Raw genomic sequence first — 14919 nt, forward strand, 5'->3', positions numbered from 1 at the left:
TCAGCCATTCATCTGTACTTTCCAATGACCAGCCATAGGAACATCCAAACATTTGTCTATATATACCTGCATCCTTATACCATCCAGCCAGCCATCTGACAAAACGTTGATTGAGCATCTACAGTGTGCTAGGTGCTACTTCCTCAAAAACATCACTGTACCCACACTCAAACTACCTCTTTCTTCTACAGAAACCATCGTCTCTGGCCGCCCAGGCCCACCAGGTCCCCCAGGCCCTAAGGGAGACCAAGGTGAGAACAGCCTTGGGGATTCCACCAGCTGATACGTGTCCCCTGCTTGATACTGGGTAGCCAGGAGAGTTCACTAAGGCTGGGTGCACAGAGCATTTCTTCATCCTCTTGCCACATCCCATTATAAATTCAGTAGCTTGCAGAATGGGGGCAGAAGTGGAGGGAGGCAGGATGATCAGAAACACAGCAAAAACATTCCCACTCCTGTGCTGACCCAATGGAAGAAGCCCAGAGTTCTGGGTCTGTGCCAGTACTGGAGCCCCATCCCTGTGTCCATGGAACCCGGTAGACACAGTATCTGGTTACAAGTGTCTCACAGCTCTCTTCCTCCTTCCTTCAGGCCCCCCAGGCCCCCAAGGACACCAAGGTACAGTAGAGCTGACATCAGACGCTGCCTGAGGTAGGGCCAGGGCAGAAAGAGCTGACTGCCAAGGGCTTACTGGAAGTGCAGTTTGTCCTCATGAGCAAAAGTAGATCAGTGTCTCCGTGAATGGCTCATTGTTTGGAGTGCGTGCAGTTCAGGTGTGGGCAGTGTAAGAGTGTATCATGTAATGTGGGTATGTATGCCATGTCAGTATGTGTTCAGTGTTGGTGTGTGTGTGCAGGGCAGGTGTGTATATAACGCAGGTGACCATGTGAGTATGTAGCCCAACAATCCCAGGCCCTGAGGAGCCTCAGGAGGGGAGGAGAGGGGAGGGCAGAGGAAAGGGGGAAGCTGAGACTGAATGGCCCTCCCTCCATCCCTCAGGTGAACAAGGCCTCCCAGGGTTCTCAATCTCTGGTAAGTATGGAAGCCCTGCCCCATCCCTACTCTAGCCTATCCTAGTCCTAGCTAATTGCACTTATATTTAATTGATTTCTAGATCCAGGTTCTCTTGGATTCAACATGCGGGGACCCCCAGGCCCACCTGGCCCACAGGGACCCAAAGGTCAGTGAAGGAGCCTGATCCTGAAATCCAGCCCTGAATGGAATGCCTCGAGTGCTTCCTTATGTGCAAGGCTTGGTAGGGGCAGGGGGAAAGAAGTAGAAGAAACAGGCTGGAGGGTGACAGGGACCTGGAAAAAGTCTCTGCTCTAAAGGAGCTCATGGTACCACTGTAAATGGAAGACTAGTAGACATGGGACAATCAATGAACTGCAGCAATCTCTTACCCGGGGTAAGGCTGGTTGTAAGGGAGTGCAAACAGGGCTACTTGGTTTGCATTGCAGGTGACCCTGGTATCCCGGGGACTCCTGGCTTCTCCCGTGGTCCCTCTCGAGGTAAGAAGCACAGAACAGATACGAATCTACTCGTTTTCTTGTCCACGACTATATCCCTCTCCATGGACTGGGGCTCGTGTGCTGGCGATCCGGAGGTTACAGCCTGGGGAGGGGAGGAAGGACCCATGCATTTCTAAAAGATCTAGCCATGCCAGGGGCCTATGAGGCCCATAGAGCAGACTCTGGTAACTATGCACAGCCAGACAGGAGCAAGACTCGGTGAGGTACTGAGCAGGTGGCAAAAGGCAAGGTGAGGCTTGGCCTGGTTCAGCTCACATTTCCCCGCTCCATGTATATGGGGCTGTTCTCCTGGCCGCTTGCTCTTCCATGTTCTCCACAGAGAGAGAGAAAAAGCCTCTCCTCCTGAGAGTGGGGGTGCAATGCCCAAGTCTGGGCTGAGGGCGGGGAAACCAACACAGGATGCTCTCTCTTCCCTGCAGAAGAATCATCGAACACCATGTATGTTCAGGGCCCACCCGGCCCACCAGGGCCTCCTGGACCTCCAGGCTCCCTCAGTGCCTCTGGCCAAGATATTCAGCAATACATCTCGGAGTACATGCAGAGTGAGTGGTCCAATTCCTCCAGCTTGGGGCTGGGGTAGGTTAAAGAGAGGACTGAGGGAGCAGAGCTGGTGTGGGTGGGCATACAGTAGGGGAGTTATTTATGCACTGATGCTGAGATCCCCCCCTTCATGGAGCAGGGCTATAATACCTCTGACCACGCACATAGCCTCATCGTTACTGTAGGGGGCTGCATGCACACAGACACTCCCATAGCTCACCCCTGTCCTCATGGTGCCAGGCGGGGTGGGGGGCGGGGAGAAGCAGTGATTTGACAAATGGATGACTGACAGAAGTCCATGCCCTGAGGAACCTATTGACCCAACAGACTTCTGCCTCAGTTTCTCCATCAGTGATAAGGGAGTCTAAGCAGGGTGGAACAGGTTTTAATCACATGCTGTAGGTCACCTCCCTGACCCTTGGGGACTTGGTCTTCTTGGGGACAGGCTTAACAGCTTCATCGCTTTGTTGGCAGGTGACAGAATTAGATCTTACCTATCTGGAGTTCAGGGTCCGGCAGGTCCACCTGGGCCCCCAGGGCCTGTCATCACCATCACAGGAGAGACATTTGACTACTCACAGCTGGCAAGCCATGTCTTGAGCTACTTGCGGAGTAAGCCAGCCCCACACCCCGTCCTCTGCCTTCTGAGAGGCCATTCTAGCTCCCAGAGTCTCAGCTCTCAGTTTGCTGTTTGCTCTGCCCTCCTCCTGAATAGAGCTCTTAATTCTGCCCTCACTCTAGTTAGCTTGCTGGGACCAGCTTCCACAAGGACTGGCTCAGGTGGAGAAGGGAGGCCACGCCTTCCCTGGCAGCCAGTTGACCAGATTGTGCCCCCACAATTATCAGTCCCTCTCTGCTTATGACGAGATCCCTCAGCGTGGCACAATCTGGTGGAAGTCCTGTAAAAACGAATTGCATTTCTAACCAAAATAACAACCTTGGACCTTTCCCTGTTTCTAACAAGCCTCTAGTTCCCCATTCACTCATTTCCCTCGGTCAGAAGTGCCCCGCGGATGGTTGCAGGGGGTCTGCTCCAGCACCAGGGAGGTAACCTGAAGCTCTCTTCCCACAGGTTCAGGCTTCAGCCTGTCCTCGTCATCCATTTCTTCTGAAGACATCCTGGCTGTGCTGCAGCGTGAGTCACCTGTGGTGGGCTGAGGGTGGGACTTCCTAACCTCGCTTGTCAGGAACACTTTGTCCTCAGCTAAGCTTTTAGTGGACTGCAAACCTGAGTCAATCCTTTGAGACAAGGAGCTTGTTCTCGTTGATCTGACTTCCTCAGTGAGTCACAAACACACAGGAAAGAGGACACTCTGCTGTCCCCGGTTGCAAGCAAGCAGTGCTGCAAGCACCTTCTGGAAGTGTGCTGATGGCCACTGAGCAGTATGGGCCTGGGAGAGAACCCAGAAGCCAGTTATGTGGGCGTCGGGCTGTACAGAGAGCAGGCGGCGGCTGGGCAGTGTGGGACATCCTGAGGCTGGATCTGTACTGGTGCATCCTCTCCTTTCCAGGGGACGAGGTACGACAGTACCTGCGACAGTTCCTGATGGGTCCTCAAGGCCCCCCAGGGCCACCAGGAGTTGGCGGCAGTGGATCCCTCCAGGCCTTGGACTACGAGGAGCTGAGTAACCGCATTCTCAGCTACCTGTCCAGTGAGTGTCTGCCTGCCCTGCCTGTCCTGGCAGCAGCCAGTCCTAAAGGACATGGGGGGAGGCCCTTCCTCTCCAGGATGGCCTCACTCTCCTTCCCTGCCTGATCTCCCCAATCCTGGCACAGTGGCCCCAGAGCAGACCCAGGGGCATGGCTAGAGAGGTCACAATGAGCTTCCTGGGCACTGTCTTGTGAGGGGTTTAAGCGTGTGCATGCTTGTGCACACACATGCATGTGCGCATGTACACACACACACACACACACACACACACACACACACAGGAGCGCGTGTGCGCGCACGCACGAGGCTTTCTATGGACAGTGTTGACCTGCACTCTTCTCAATGCCCTCCTCCCTGCTGTCAGCGCCTGGGACTGCATCATCTCACTTCTCTTTGCCTCTTTCCTGCCACCCCCTCTTTCCTTCCTCAGATTCCACTGCTGTCTAGATTGCTGAGCCTGACTTCCTCTCTAACAAGGATTTTATAGCCGCTCTCCTCTGCCTAATGGGAATCCATTATGACTTGAAACTCTGTTCCCTAGATACTGGCATCAGCATTGGGCTTCCTGGCCCCCCAGGTCCCCCTGGCCTGCCAGGAACAAGTTATGAAGAGCTCCTCTCTTTGCTCCAAGGTAAGGCCAAGCAGGGGCCATCTGTCCAGATGGGTTGGAAGAAGCAGAACCCTCAGCCCTCAGCAGCACTGACTCCTTGCTCTCCCTTGGGGTCCAGGGTCTGAATACAGAGGCATCATTGGACCCCCAGGCCCCCCTGGGCCACCCGGGACCCCAGGCAATGCGTGGTCTAGCATCAGCATGGAGGACCTCTCATCTTACTTGCACAGTGAGACACTGGGAAGCCGGATGGGGAGGGAAGAGGACATGGCACAGGGTGCTAATCCATTTGCCGGTCACCAAGTAGTCCTGGAACAAGTACCTAGAGAAGGCCCTGAGCCTTGCAGGTGGATTTTGCAGTCCGTGGAGAACTCAGGCAGGGCCACCCCCCACCCCCGGGTGCCAGAGCCCATCCTCAGGGAAGGGCACGGAAGGATCTGGTGAGCTGGGGTGGATCCACTGGCAACTGCCATTCCTACAAGATGCCAGAAAGGGGGCTGTCGCTACCCCTGCCCACATCCAGGAAGCCCAGGCATATCCCCCTTCCCAGGCCCCGTCCCTGTGTGCAGGAGGAGCCCAGGGCAGGTTCTGAGGCCTGGCTGAGAATTCAGCCTTCTCCACACATGACCAAGCTCATGTCTTTCCTTCTCTCCCCCTCAGCGGCTAGCTTGTCATTCATCCCAGGCCCCCCAGGCCCTCCTGGGCCCCCCGGTCCTCGAGGGCCCCAGGGTGTTTCAGGAGCTCTGACCAGCTATGCAGCGGAAAACAGCGACAGCTTCCGCAGTGAGCTGATCAGCTACCTCACAAGTAGGTGCCCCTGAGCCTGGGTCCCCGCTTCCTCTCCTAAGACCTTCGCTTGTCCCCATAAGTAGGGAAGCAGGTGCTGAAAAGAGTGTGGGAGGGTAAGCCCGGTGTCTTTGCTCCCAGTGGTGTCCAAGGCCCTGAAGTTCACCTCCGGTCACTGAGGAACAGAGACCCTGGGAGAGACCCTCTAACTCCTAAGTCTTCCTCTCCACCAGTATCTGGGCTCCTGCTCAAGCAGCTTCCTATCCTGTAGGTCCTGATGTGCGCGGCTTCATCATGGGCCCCCCAGGCCCGCCCGGGCCGCAGGGTCCACCTGGAGACGGCCGCCTAGCCTCTCGGGAGGACGCCTATGGTTGGGGCAGCAGCTCTTCAGCCAGACGGGGCAGCTCCTATGGCTCACTGGGTGGAGCCAACGGAGGCTCCCTAGATGCAGGTGGAGCCTTTGGTGCTGGAGATGGAGGTCCATATGGCACTGACATCGGTCCAGGCGGAGGCTATGGGGCTAGCTTCACTGGAGACCTGGACTACAATGAGCTGGCTGTGCGAGTGTCGGAGAGCCTGCAGCGTACGTAGACACCCAGGCCCTGATGAGGCGAGCATGCGGGCATCTTGGGATAGAGGCACTTTTCAGGGACTGACCATGGGAGGCCCACCCTGATTCCCAGGCATTTCAGTGCAAGGGGCCCCACAAAGTATTGTAAGCTAAGCTGTGGGGAACAGAGCACACTGGGGTCCTGGTTCTTAGCTCCCCAATACCTAACTGGTTCTGGGTCTCAGAAGATCCCTTATGGCCATAATGGCTTTCTGGTGGGGTTCAAGGCAAGGTAGTGATGAGCAGTCATGCAGTCCAAAGGCCCTGGAAGAGCACCCACAGCTCCCAGAGGCTGGTGCCAGCCGCCCAGGGAATAGAGGGCGCCTTCAGGACCGACTGCCGCCTGTGGCTGCTTTGTCTGGTTTAGCTTCGAGAGAGTTCCTTCTGCTGGCGGCAACGCGGAGTAACCCCTGCCTCTGGGCCTCCACTCTGGTGTTCTGCAGGTCAGGGTCTGCTGCAGGGACTGGCCTACACTGTCCAGGGCCCACCCGGCCAGCCTGGGCCCCAGGGACCCCCCGGCATCAGCAAGGTCTTCTCTGCCTACAGCAATGTGACGGAAGACCTCATGAACTTCTTCCGAAGTAAGCATCCCCCCTGCTTTCGAGCCCGTGGCCTGCTCCACAGTCAGACTCACACGAAGACCGTGCATCCACGACGCTGAAAACCCCATCGAATCTGCTGACAAATCCAAACTCCACTCCATCACTGCCTGCTGGCTGAGAACGAATCACAAGTTCTCAAGCTTCAGGTAATCTCGTCTAAGGCTAGTTTTTTTTTTGTTTTTTTCCCACCTTTGCAGCCTATGGCGCTATTCCAGGACCACCAGGGCAGAAGGGAGATGTGGGCACACCAGGACCCAAAGGTAAGTGGTGGCAGGGAATCCATGAAAGGACAACCTCTTGCTGAGAAGCAGCCCTCACTGGTGCCACACTGGGTAGCTGTGCCATGCCTGCAGTTCCCTCAGGCATACTGGCACACTCATGTCATCCCTCCCCATTCCTGCAGGTGACAGGGGCCCTGCTGGACCTCGAGGCCCTCCTGGGCCCCCTGGCCCTCAAGGACACAAGGGCGAGAAAGGAGACAAAGGTAAGCACGCGTGCGGTGGAGCCTGGGAAGCTGATACTCAATAGACAGAAGGTGACCCCTCCCCCCCCCACACACACACACAAGGCAAGCCTAAGAAATTCAGGCAAATGCCAAAGCAAAGGCTGCCAAGGATGTAATTTGCATAATAATCATATTCGCAGTTAAAAAAGATGGCAATGCCCAGAGGAAAAGGAGACCAAATCTGGTGATAAAACTGTTAGCCTGTTTAATTAATTTTGAAAGCATGTGGCAGTAGTCACAGTGATTGTAACTGCCCATTGGGTCGCACAGTCCATACACATCTGTTTTAGTCCGCATTCCGAGGGCAAGAACACAGGGCCTGCGCACTGTCCCCGGGCGCTTTCGCTCAAAGCTAGCACTCTACTACTGTGAGCCATAGCACGACTTCCAGTTTTCTGGTGTATTAGAGCATCACAGACTTTTCTGCCCAGGCTGGCATTGAACCATGATCCTCAAGTCTCAGTGTCCTGGCCAGCAAAGATCACAGGCATGAGCCACTACTGCCATGAAACATTTTCTAATTGCTCATCTAACTTTCAGGAGACCAAGTCTATGCGGGGCGGAGGAGGAGAAGCATCGCCACCAAGCCATGAAGCCGCTGGCTCCTGGACCAAGTCTTGCAATACACATGGACACCTATGTCAGATCCTCTCCACCATGAGAGGTGGAGTCTCTGTCCTGCTGAAACCACTAGTCACGTAGCAAGGTTTTCGTCTGAACACGCTACAGTGAGGGTGCACTTAGACGCACAATCTCTAACAGCCTCACTGGGTGGAAGTTCAGAGTAGCTCCACCACCTTGCGATGAGGCTTACTGCTCTGCTAGCTAGACCCCGGCTCCTTGTTCTTTAGCATTCAGTGCAGGCGTAGGCCCACGCCCAGGCCCAGGCTCAGAAAGCCAATAACATCAGTGTCAGCTTGCAAGTCTTGGAGCCTTGGCTAAAATGGAAGGTGGGGGATGGGGTGGCTTCTTGGAGGTGACAGCTTGATGGGCTGTGCTATCCGTTTCCTCTCCTTTCACTCTGCATTCTCTAGTCACAGCAAGAGAGCTAAGACTCTTGCAACTGAAGAAATCCAAAAATTCACTTCCCCTGTAGAAGTGATAGGGTTCCTAACAGTTATATATGCAGATCATGATTCCCATTTGCTTAAAAACGTTTGATTGTGGCTACGATCTGTACCAATAGGTCTGTGCTAGAGACTGTAGCTACGCTACCCTGTACTACACTGGAGCAAATAGGCAAGCCACGAAGAGGGGGAGAAGGAAATGGAATGCCTGACTCTAGGAAAGCTGCTTCCGCTACTACTACGCTATCACCCTGTGCTTAGGAAATGGCATGGGGGCTGTGCAGCTGGGTCCTCAAACACTGTCAAAAAACATGTATGAGATGAAGTCATTTCAACTGTAAAATTTCCAATTAAAGTGGGTTTTTTCTTTTTTAATATGTTTAATGTGAACCATTTTGAACAAAGGAAGTTTGGGTTTGTTTTTTTTAAGAAAATATTCTGGGTTACTTGGGTCTGACTAACACACAAGAAAACAAAACTGGCTATATTTTAGGGTACTACGTCTAGCATTTTCATTGGTAATGTCTTTAAAGGTAGATTTTACCTGCAACTCAACTCAATCTGGCCATCTTATAAAGCATCTGAACATTTCCTATAAGCTATTTGAAATGAACACTGAGGGACTATATGAGCGACAAATTATCTGCAACAGGGTTATCTGCTCCAGTGAGCACAGAAATTATCCAGGAGCAAAGAAATTACAATTACAGGCCAAATAATAGATTAGAAGCCTTTAATTAAGGGAAAACGTACAAATACTAAAGTGGGGAAATCACTCAAAATGAAATCCCAAAAGGATGCATTTGTTAACCTGTTATAATCTGTGATCCTGATTGCTGGATTCTAACTGTTGGATAAGAATTAAACATCTCTACTTTTTTTAAAAGATTGAAATTGTTTTCTATATGGTCATTCCTGAGAATCTCACGTTATGTTATCACCCCATCTCCTCCATTGTACACTGCCTCTCAAGCACCGCTCTTCTGGCTTCACTTTTATATTTGGGTAGCTGGCCACTGTGAACCACTATGCGAAGTTTTGAAAATGAGCTCAGACAGTCTTCAGAACTTGGTTTACCTTATTGCTGTATATAGGGAATGAGTGTAAGGTGCCTTTTTAAGTTCTCCTGAAGAATCCACTCGTTTCATACCTAGCCTGAATATAATTACAGTACTTGAAAGGCTGAGGCAGAAAGATCAAAAGTTTGAGGCCAGCTTGGGATGCATACGGACACCCTGTCTCAAAAACACAAAAACAAACCAGTTTCACACAAAAGCTGAATTTGCTTTTTAGTATTTTTTACTGAAGTATTCCATCTCCTGTAATGATTCTTTTCTTGATTAATCAGACCTAAAAATTTTCCCCTGGTCATTAGATTTACTTTACAGAGACATCCAAAAGTCATGAAAGAGTTCTGGAGTAAAAGTCCAACCTTTCCATCTTCTCTGGACAAAACCCAGGAAGAAGATGGACAGACTTGAGAGATGTGTTCAGCTGGATTAGGAATGGATCTGAGCTTCTTTTGTTTCCACACACACACACACACCCCACAATGAGATCAACAGTGCATTATGTGCCTAGATGACAAAAGACATTGATGCCTCTCTCCAGACAAGCTGAACATGTGCCAGATACTGCTGCTGCCTGGTATCTACTGAATCTCGAAGGAACACAGAAATGACAAATGACAAAAGTGACATCAGACAATTTAAAACACTTGGTACAAAAAAAAAACTTTCCCAAAGGTTACAAATGAAATACACACACACACACACACACACCACATAGATGGCAATGTTTAAGAAGGTGTTTGCATGCTGAAAGACACCCCATCTGCATGTCAGCAACTTACAAGAGAGGACATGGACAAAGAAGGCTAGAAAGCTAATAATGTAGAAGACACCTTGAAGACAGCCAGGCTCACGCCTATAATCCTAGCTACTCAGGAGGCTGAGAACTAAGGATCATGGTTCAAAGCCAGCCGGAGCACTAAAGACCATGAGACTCTTACCTCCAATTAACCACTAGAAAACTGGAAGTGGTGTTGTGCCTCAAGAGGTAGGGCTGTAGCTTTGAGCTGAAGGGGTCAGGGACAACGCCCAGGCCCAGAGTCCAAGCCCCACAAAGAACAACAACAACAAAAAAAACCCCACCCTGAAGATGGCAAGTTTGAAAATATATAACCAGAAAACAAAAGGTGTGACACTGCCCAGAAAGAAATGTACTCATTACTTGACTTATGAAACTGTAACCCCTCTGTACATCACCCTTATAATAATAAATAAAAATAACAAAATATGTAACAAGAACTGAGGTTTAAGGGGTGCTACAAAGTGTTCTCATACAAAAGAATTAGTTTCAAGGACTGTCAATTTAAAAAAAGGAAAACTGTGTCCCCAAAACAGATTAAGAAATAACTTTATTTTTCATTTGTGAACCCCACGACTGAAAAGACAGACTGATCCCAAATAGACAAGAGGCATCATCTGAAACAAATTTCTTTCTGAAATTTTAGCTTGTGAACTTATTACACTGCAAAGGATCACATGTTTAAGCTGCAGCCAACACTGAAAACTGATAAAACACTCTATTCCAAGCTTTACAGCAGAAATTTGAAAGGCTTATCAAAACCACGTCAGCCACGGAAGAGCAACAGTGGAGGCATGAATCTGGCATTTTCAACATAAGAATTATAATATCACCCAATTTCCTACAAAAGATCATTTTCCAGAAGAGAGTTAATTTACCTACTCAGAAGTCTACAAAACTGGAACTTTCTTCTTCCAATGCAATTCTAGGCTATTCCTTTAATCAATAATAATTCTAGATAATTATTTGGACAAATTTAGCTTCTCAGAACAATCTCTGTCATGTAAGCACAGTGAGAAATGGGGAGAAATGTATATAGTTACAAGGGAACTGGAAAAGTATAAAAACAGTCACTTCTGAAACTTGCTGATGCTCAAGAAATCAGAGACCCTCTATCAAAGAGGGTATCATATGCCTGAGAGCTTTGTGCTTGAGGAAACAATACTTGAGAGGTAGCTCTGGTTTGGTTTATATTTAATTATAATTTTTTGTATCCTATCATAGGAAGGCTCCAAACAAACTAAAAGCATTCTAAGTTCCTTACCCACTCCATAGATTCCCCATAGAAAAGGGTAAGAAAAAGCTTAAGGTAACCACCTAGAATAGCAGCGAATTCGGCAATCCATAAACTAAGGATTGACAGGATCAGAAAAGGCAGTCAGTGCCCAATCACGTTGAGCAGGACCTTCAGAAATAAAAGGTCTGGTGTGCCCAAAGGGAAAAGAGGGGCGGGAGCTGCTTAGGGTGAACACATGAGAGTTCCTTTTCTACGCTTCATGGCATATTCTGCCGCTGCAACCAATCAACCTAACCCATGTGGATCACGTCTACATTTCCAAGAAGTCTCACTCCCTACCTACACTGCATGCAAAAAAGAGCACTGTTGTCCATTTAATGTAAGGCCTTACAAGAATCAGGCAGGTGTGGGAACAAGCAGTGTACTCCATGATAAAACACATTTGAATTGATTTCTACAACCTTAGCTGTCAGATGAGTATTTCCCCTCTGTGTATGTATCACTGTGTGGTCCTGCATGCACAAGAATACAATCATGTTGGAAAGAACACTCATTTATGAACAGTGAATCCAAAAGGCAACTTAAGGAAGATCTGAGAACTGCTGAGAAACTTCTGTGTCAACAGCTCTACTCTGAGACTCTCTCCTGATTCAATACTCTAAATTAAAGTTGATAGGACTAGGAAGAATAAAATATTCCAAAATTATTCAAATGATAGTGAAAAAATGTCCACTGACTAAAGAATCCATTTCTGAAAGCCAATAAACTGAAACTTTCAAAGGACAAAGTGATATGACAACCTGACAACCTCCCTTTCTCCTTCAAAATAAATCATTAAATACACTGGGCAACATTATACCATCAATTTTATCATAACAATATAAACAATTTCCATAATCATCCAGAATACTACTTTATAAAGATATATACTTTAAAGGCTTTCAAAACAGTTTTCAACCCAGCATTTAAGAATAAAGCATTTCAAGTTTGTCTACAGTAACATATTCATGTGATAAGTATATGAATTAACCATACATAATATATATGTATATATATATTTATATAAAAAAAAACTTGGCCCAAAGTTAAGGCTACCTACACAAAGTCATCCAAGTACATAATGCTTGTCACAACAATTACAAAATTAAAATTACACATGCACTTTTAAGTCATCTAAACCCAATGATAAAGTTCAGCATCCAAGGTTTTCAAATTAACTGGTAGAAAGTACTACAGACATTTACATTTTTATAATACAAATCAATGTTCCCACAACACTATATGTAAATTTCTCACCAGCCTCATGAGTAAAGCAACTGAAAACTGAAATGCTTAAATTTGGTACCTAGCACTCTTAAAGAGTGTGAAGTTGCAGGTGCAAGCAGCTGAGTATCATTTAGAAATGTGCAACCTCACAGACCACACTCCGTTCATAATACTGTTTGACTTGACACATGGCCTCAAATGGGTAAGAGCATTTCATTAACAATTCCATGAGAATGGTTTCCGTTTTTCCCACTCAAAGTAAATAAACATGAAAAAATGAACCCAAAATGTACTTAAGTAATGTCATTTCAAAACAATGTCATTTTTGATGCACACCTAACTATTAAATTCCTTTTTTTTTTTTAAGTATGTTGGCCTGGAATCCTAACTACTCAGGAAGCTGAGATGTTAAGTCACAGTTCAAAGCCAGCCCAAGAAAGAAGGTCCATGAAACTATTACCTCCAATCAATCACCAGAAAATCAGAAGTGGCACTATGGCTCAAAGTGATAGTGTACTAGCTCTGCCCAGGTCCCGAGTTCTAGCCCCATGACCAACCAAAAAAATAAAAGTATTCTGAACAAAGGCTTCTTTAAGATTAGCTGAAAAGAAAAAAATCCCACATAACTCAGAGACTATGGATCTCTGCAGTTTTAAATGAACTGAGTATTCTATGACAGAGAAAAGTCATTCAAGTAGATAAGTATTATCTCAGGAAATAAAATGGGACAGCTAAGTCAATACCACTGTTTTTGTGTTGAGTTTCACATTTCCAATTTGTGCATGTAAAAGCTAGTTTTATTTACCTTTCCAAACTTTGTACATCATGTTTTAGGATGAAAATTTCCACTAAATAATAAGCAAAGAATGTTTAAATCAGTATAGTAATGCTTAATGCACTAAGGGTATTTGTCAAAAGAAAACCCTATTTTAGATGTGCTTGAAATTTAGTGTTTTAGGCACTATCATAATAAAACTAGCACCTCAATATTAGGTCCTGCCTAAACAAGATGACCAATCACTGAAATAACTTTTCTCATAAGAATCTGTTTCTATTTCATGATAAAATATATTTATTGAATGAATAGCATATGCACTTTATGACAGCTGATTCACCAAAAGAAAATTTTTCCAACTCTCTACAGCAGAGTTCCAAATATAAAATTTAGGCATCACTGAGAAGCTAGGTCTGGTAAAAAGATATTTATTAATTCTTAATGATGTAACAGGTTGTTTTTAAAAATAACTTTAAGTGTTATTCCTCTTAACAGTTTTTCGGTAACAGTGTCTAAAGAATACAATATTTTAAGGTTAATATACAAAATCACCTTAGGGAATTACTGCAAGATGCTACTCTGCCAGCATGGCCTAGCATCTGTCCTCATTCATTTTCCCTTCATCTTTGCTAAAAACACCAAAATAGAAACATAAACACACCTAGAAGGCAAAGCATGTGATTGTCTTTGAGAGTGATACAGACTGTGGCAGAAGATGAAGAGAATTGAATGACACATTTCAAAAAAAAAAAAAGCCAAATCCAACCACAAAATGCTTCCTGTCATTATGACCCAGTGGAATGCAAGCTAGGAATTGGATAGAATTTGGAAATCCGGCTCTGGGTGGATGGATTAAGGCATTCTGACTCTCCAGTCATTTTAAAGAACACTTCCTGTTCCTGTAGTTTCCTGGCAAACTCCTCCTCCAATGTCTTAAAAAAGAAGAGAAAAAGAAATTGTTAAAACCCTGATGTTACACTGTGCAAAATCTACTCTGATAGCCAAGACAAAACCACTGTCCCCAAATACTCGCTCACATGCTATCAAAAGGAAGACATGCCCCTAAAGTTAAGAGCATAAGATTTGCACAATCTCCAGGTTCAAGACTGCTCAGTCACATAAATAGATAAGTGAGGTCAAGTACTAGAACTTTTATGTCCTCTGCTGTAAAATAGGGGTAACACCCATATCCCTTGGCAAAATACTGTGGGGAGATGAAATGTGATCATGATGTATTCCAGAAGACACTTAGTATTAACCACTATCTCCCCTACATGGCACTCATGCTTTTTCCTTTTGTCTTAGTTATTAATGTGCATATTTTTCTTTCATATTGGACTATAAGCTGTGTAAAGATTAAAATCTAAACCATATGCATCTTTATCTACCCATTATAGAAACCAAAAATAATGTTTGACAAATATCTAAAGGGCTGGTGGTCTAGAGGTAGAGTGCTTGCCTAGCATGCATGAAGCCCTGGTTTCGATTCCTCTGTACCACATACACAAAAAAAGAAGAAGGTGATGCTGTGTCTCAAGTGGTAGAGCACAAGCCTTAAGCAAGAAAAGCTCAAGGACAGTGCCCTCAGTTCAAGCCCCAGGACTGGCAAAAAAAAAAAAAAAAAAAGATAGACAGTCAGTCAGTCAGACAGACAGAGAAATAGGTAGCTATCTGATTCTGAATGTGATAGTGTTGGTAGGTTAGGCCTCTGGAAAAGGATTAGGTCATCAGGGAGCCTTTGTGTGCTTTTAAGGAAGTGGAGAGTTCTTCCCCTTCTGTAAGTAAGGACACAGCATGAAGCCGGCAGTCTGCCACCCAGAAGAAGGACCTCGCCAGAACCTGAGCATACTGGCATTTTGGTCTTGGACT

At 46.9% G+C, this 14919-nt stretch overlaps 2 protein-coding genes across 3 annotated transcripts in view; one reads left to right on the forward strand and one right to left on the reverse strand.

Annotated features, from left to right (window-relative positions):
* The window catches only part of Col17a1 (collagen type XVII alpha 1 chain), a 48291-nt gene extending 39546 nt beyond the window's left edge, over positions 1-8745 (forward strand). The window contains exons 41-56 of the mRNA XM_090345947.1: positions 192-251; positions 1000-1032; positions 1115-1180; positions 1461-1511; positions 1952-2074; positions 2547-2684; positions 3145-3207; positions 3584-3724; positions 4265-4354; positions 4452-4562; positions 4994-5140; positions 5391-5702; positions 6173-6310; positions 6529-6591; positions 6735-6815; positions 7377-8745. Coding sequence (XP_090202073.1) covers positions 192-251; positions 1000-1032; positions 1115-1180; positions 1461-1511; positions 1952-2074; positions 2547-2684; positions 3145-3207; positions 3584-3724; positions 4265-4354; positions 4452-4562; positions 4994-5140; positions 5391-5702; positions 6173-6310; positions 6529-6591; positions 6735-6815; positions 7377-7429 — 1670 coding nt within the window. The 3' untranslated portion in view covers positions 7430-8745. The remainder of the gene's footprint in view (positions 1-191; positions 252-999; positions 1033-1114; positions 1181-1460; positions 1512-1951; positions 2075-2546; positions 2685-3144; positions 3208-3583; positions 3725-4264; positions 4355-4451; positions 4563-4993; positions 5141-5390; positions 5703-6172; positions 6311-6528; positions 6592-6734; positions 6816-7376) is intronic.
* A 4998-nt stretch (positions 8746-13743) lies between these two features.
* Slk (STE20 like kinase) overlaps positions 13744-14919 on the reverse strand; it is a 42701-nt gene continuing 41525 nt past the window's right edge. For both annotated transcript variants that reach the window (XM_090345948.1, XM_090345949.1), the window contains one exon: positions 13744-13982. In XM_090345948.1, the coding sequence (XP_090202074.1) occupies positions 13836-13982 (147 nt within the window). In that variant the 3' untranslated portion in view covers positions 13744-13835. The remainder of the gene's footprint in view (positions 13983-14919) is intronic.

The sequence above is a fragment of the Megascapheus bottae genome, chromosome 15 (assembly GCF_031878675.1).
Source record: "Megascapheus bottae isolate mThoBot1 chromosome 15, mThoBot2.hap1, whole genome shotgun sequence".
In the NCBI taxonomy this organism is placed as follows: domain Eukaryota; kingdom Metazoa; phylum Chordata; class Mammalia; order Rodentia; family Geomyidae; genus Megascapheus; species Megascapheus bottae.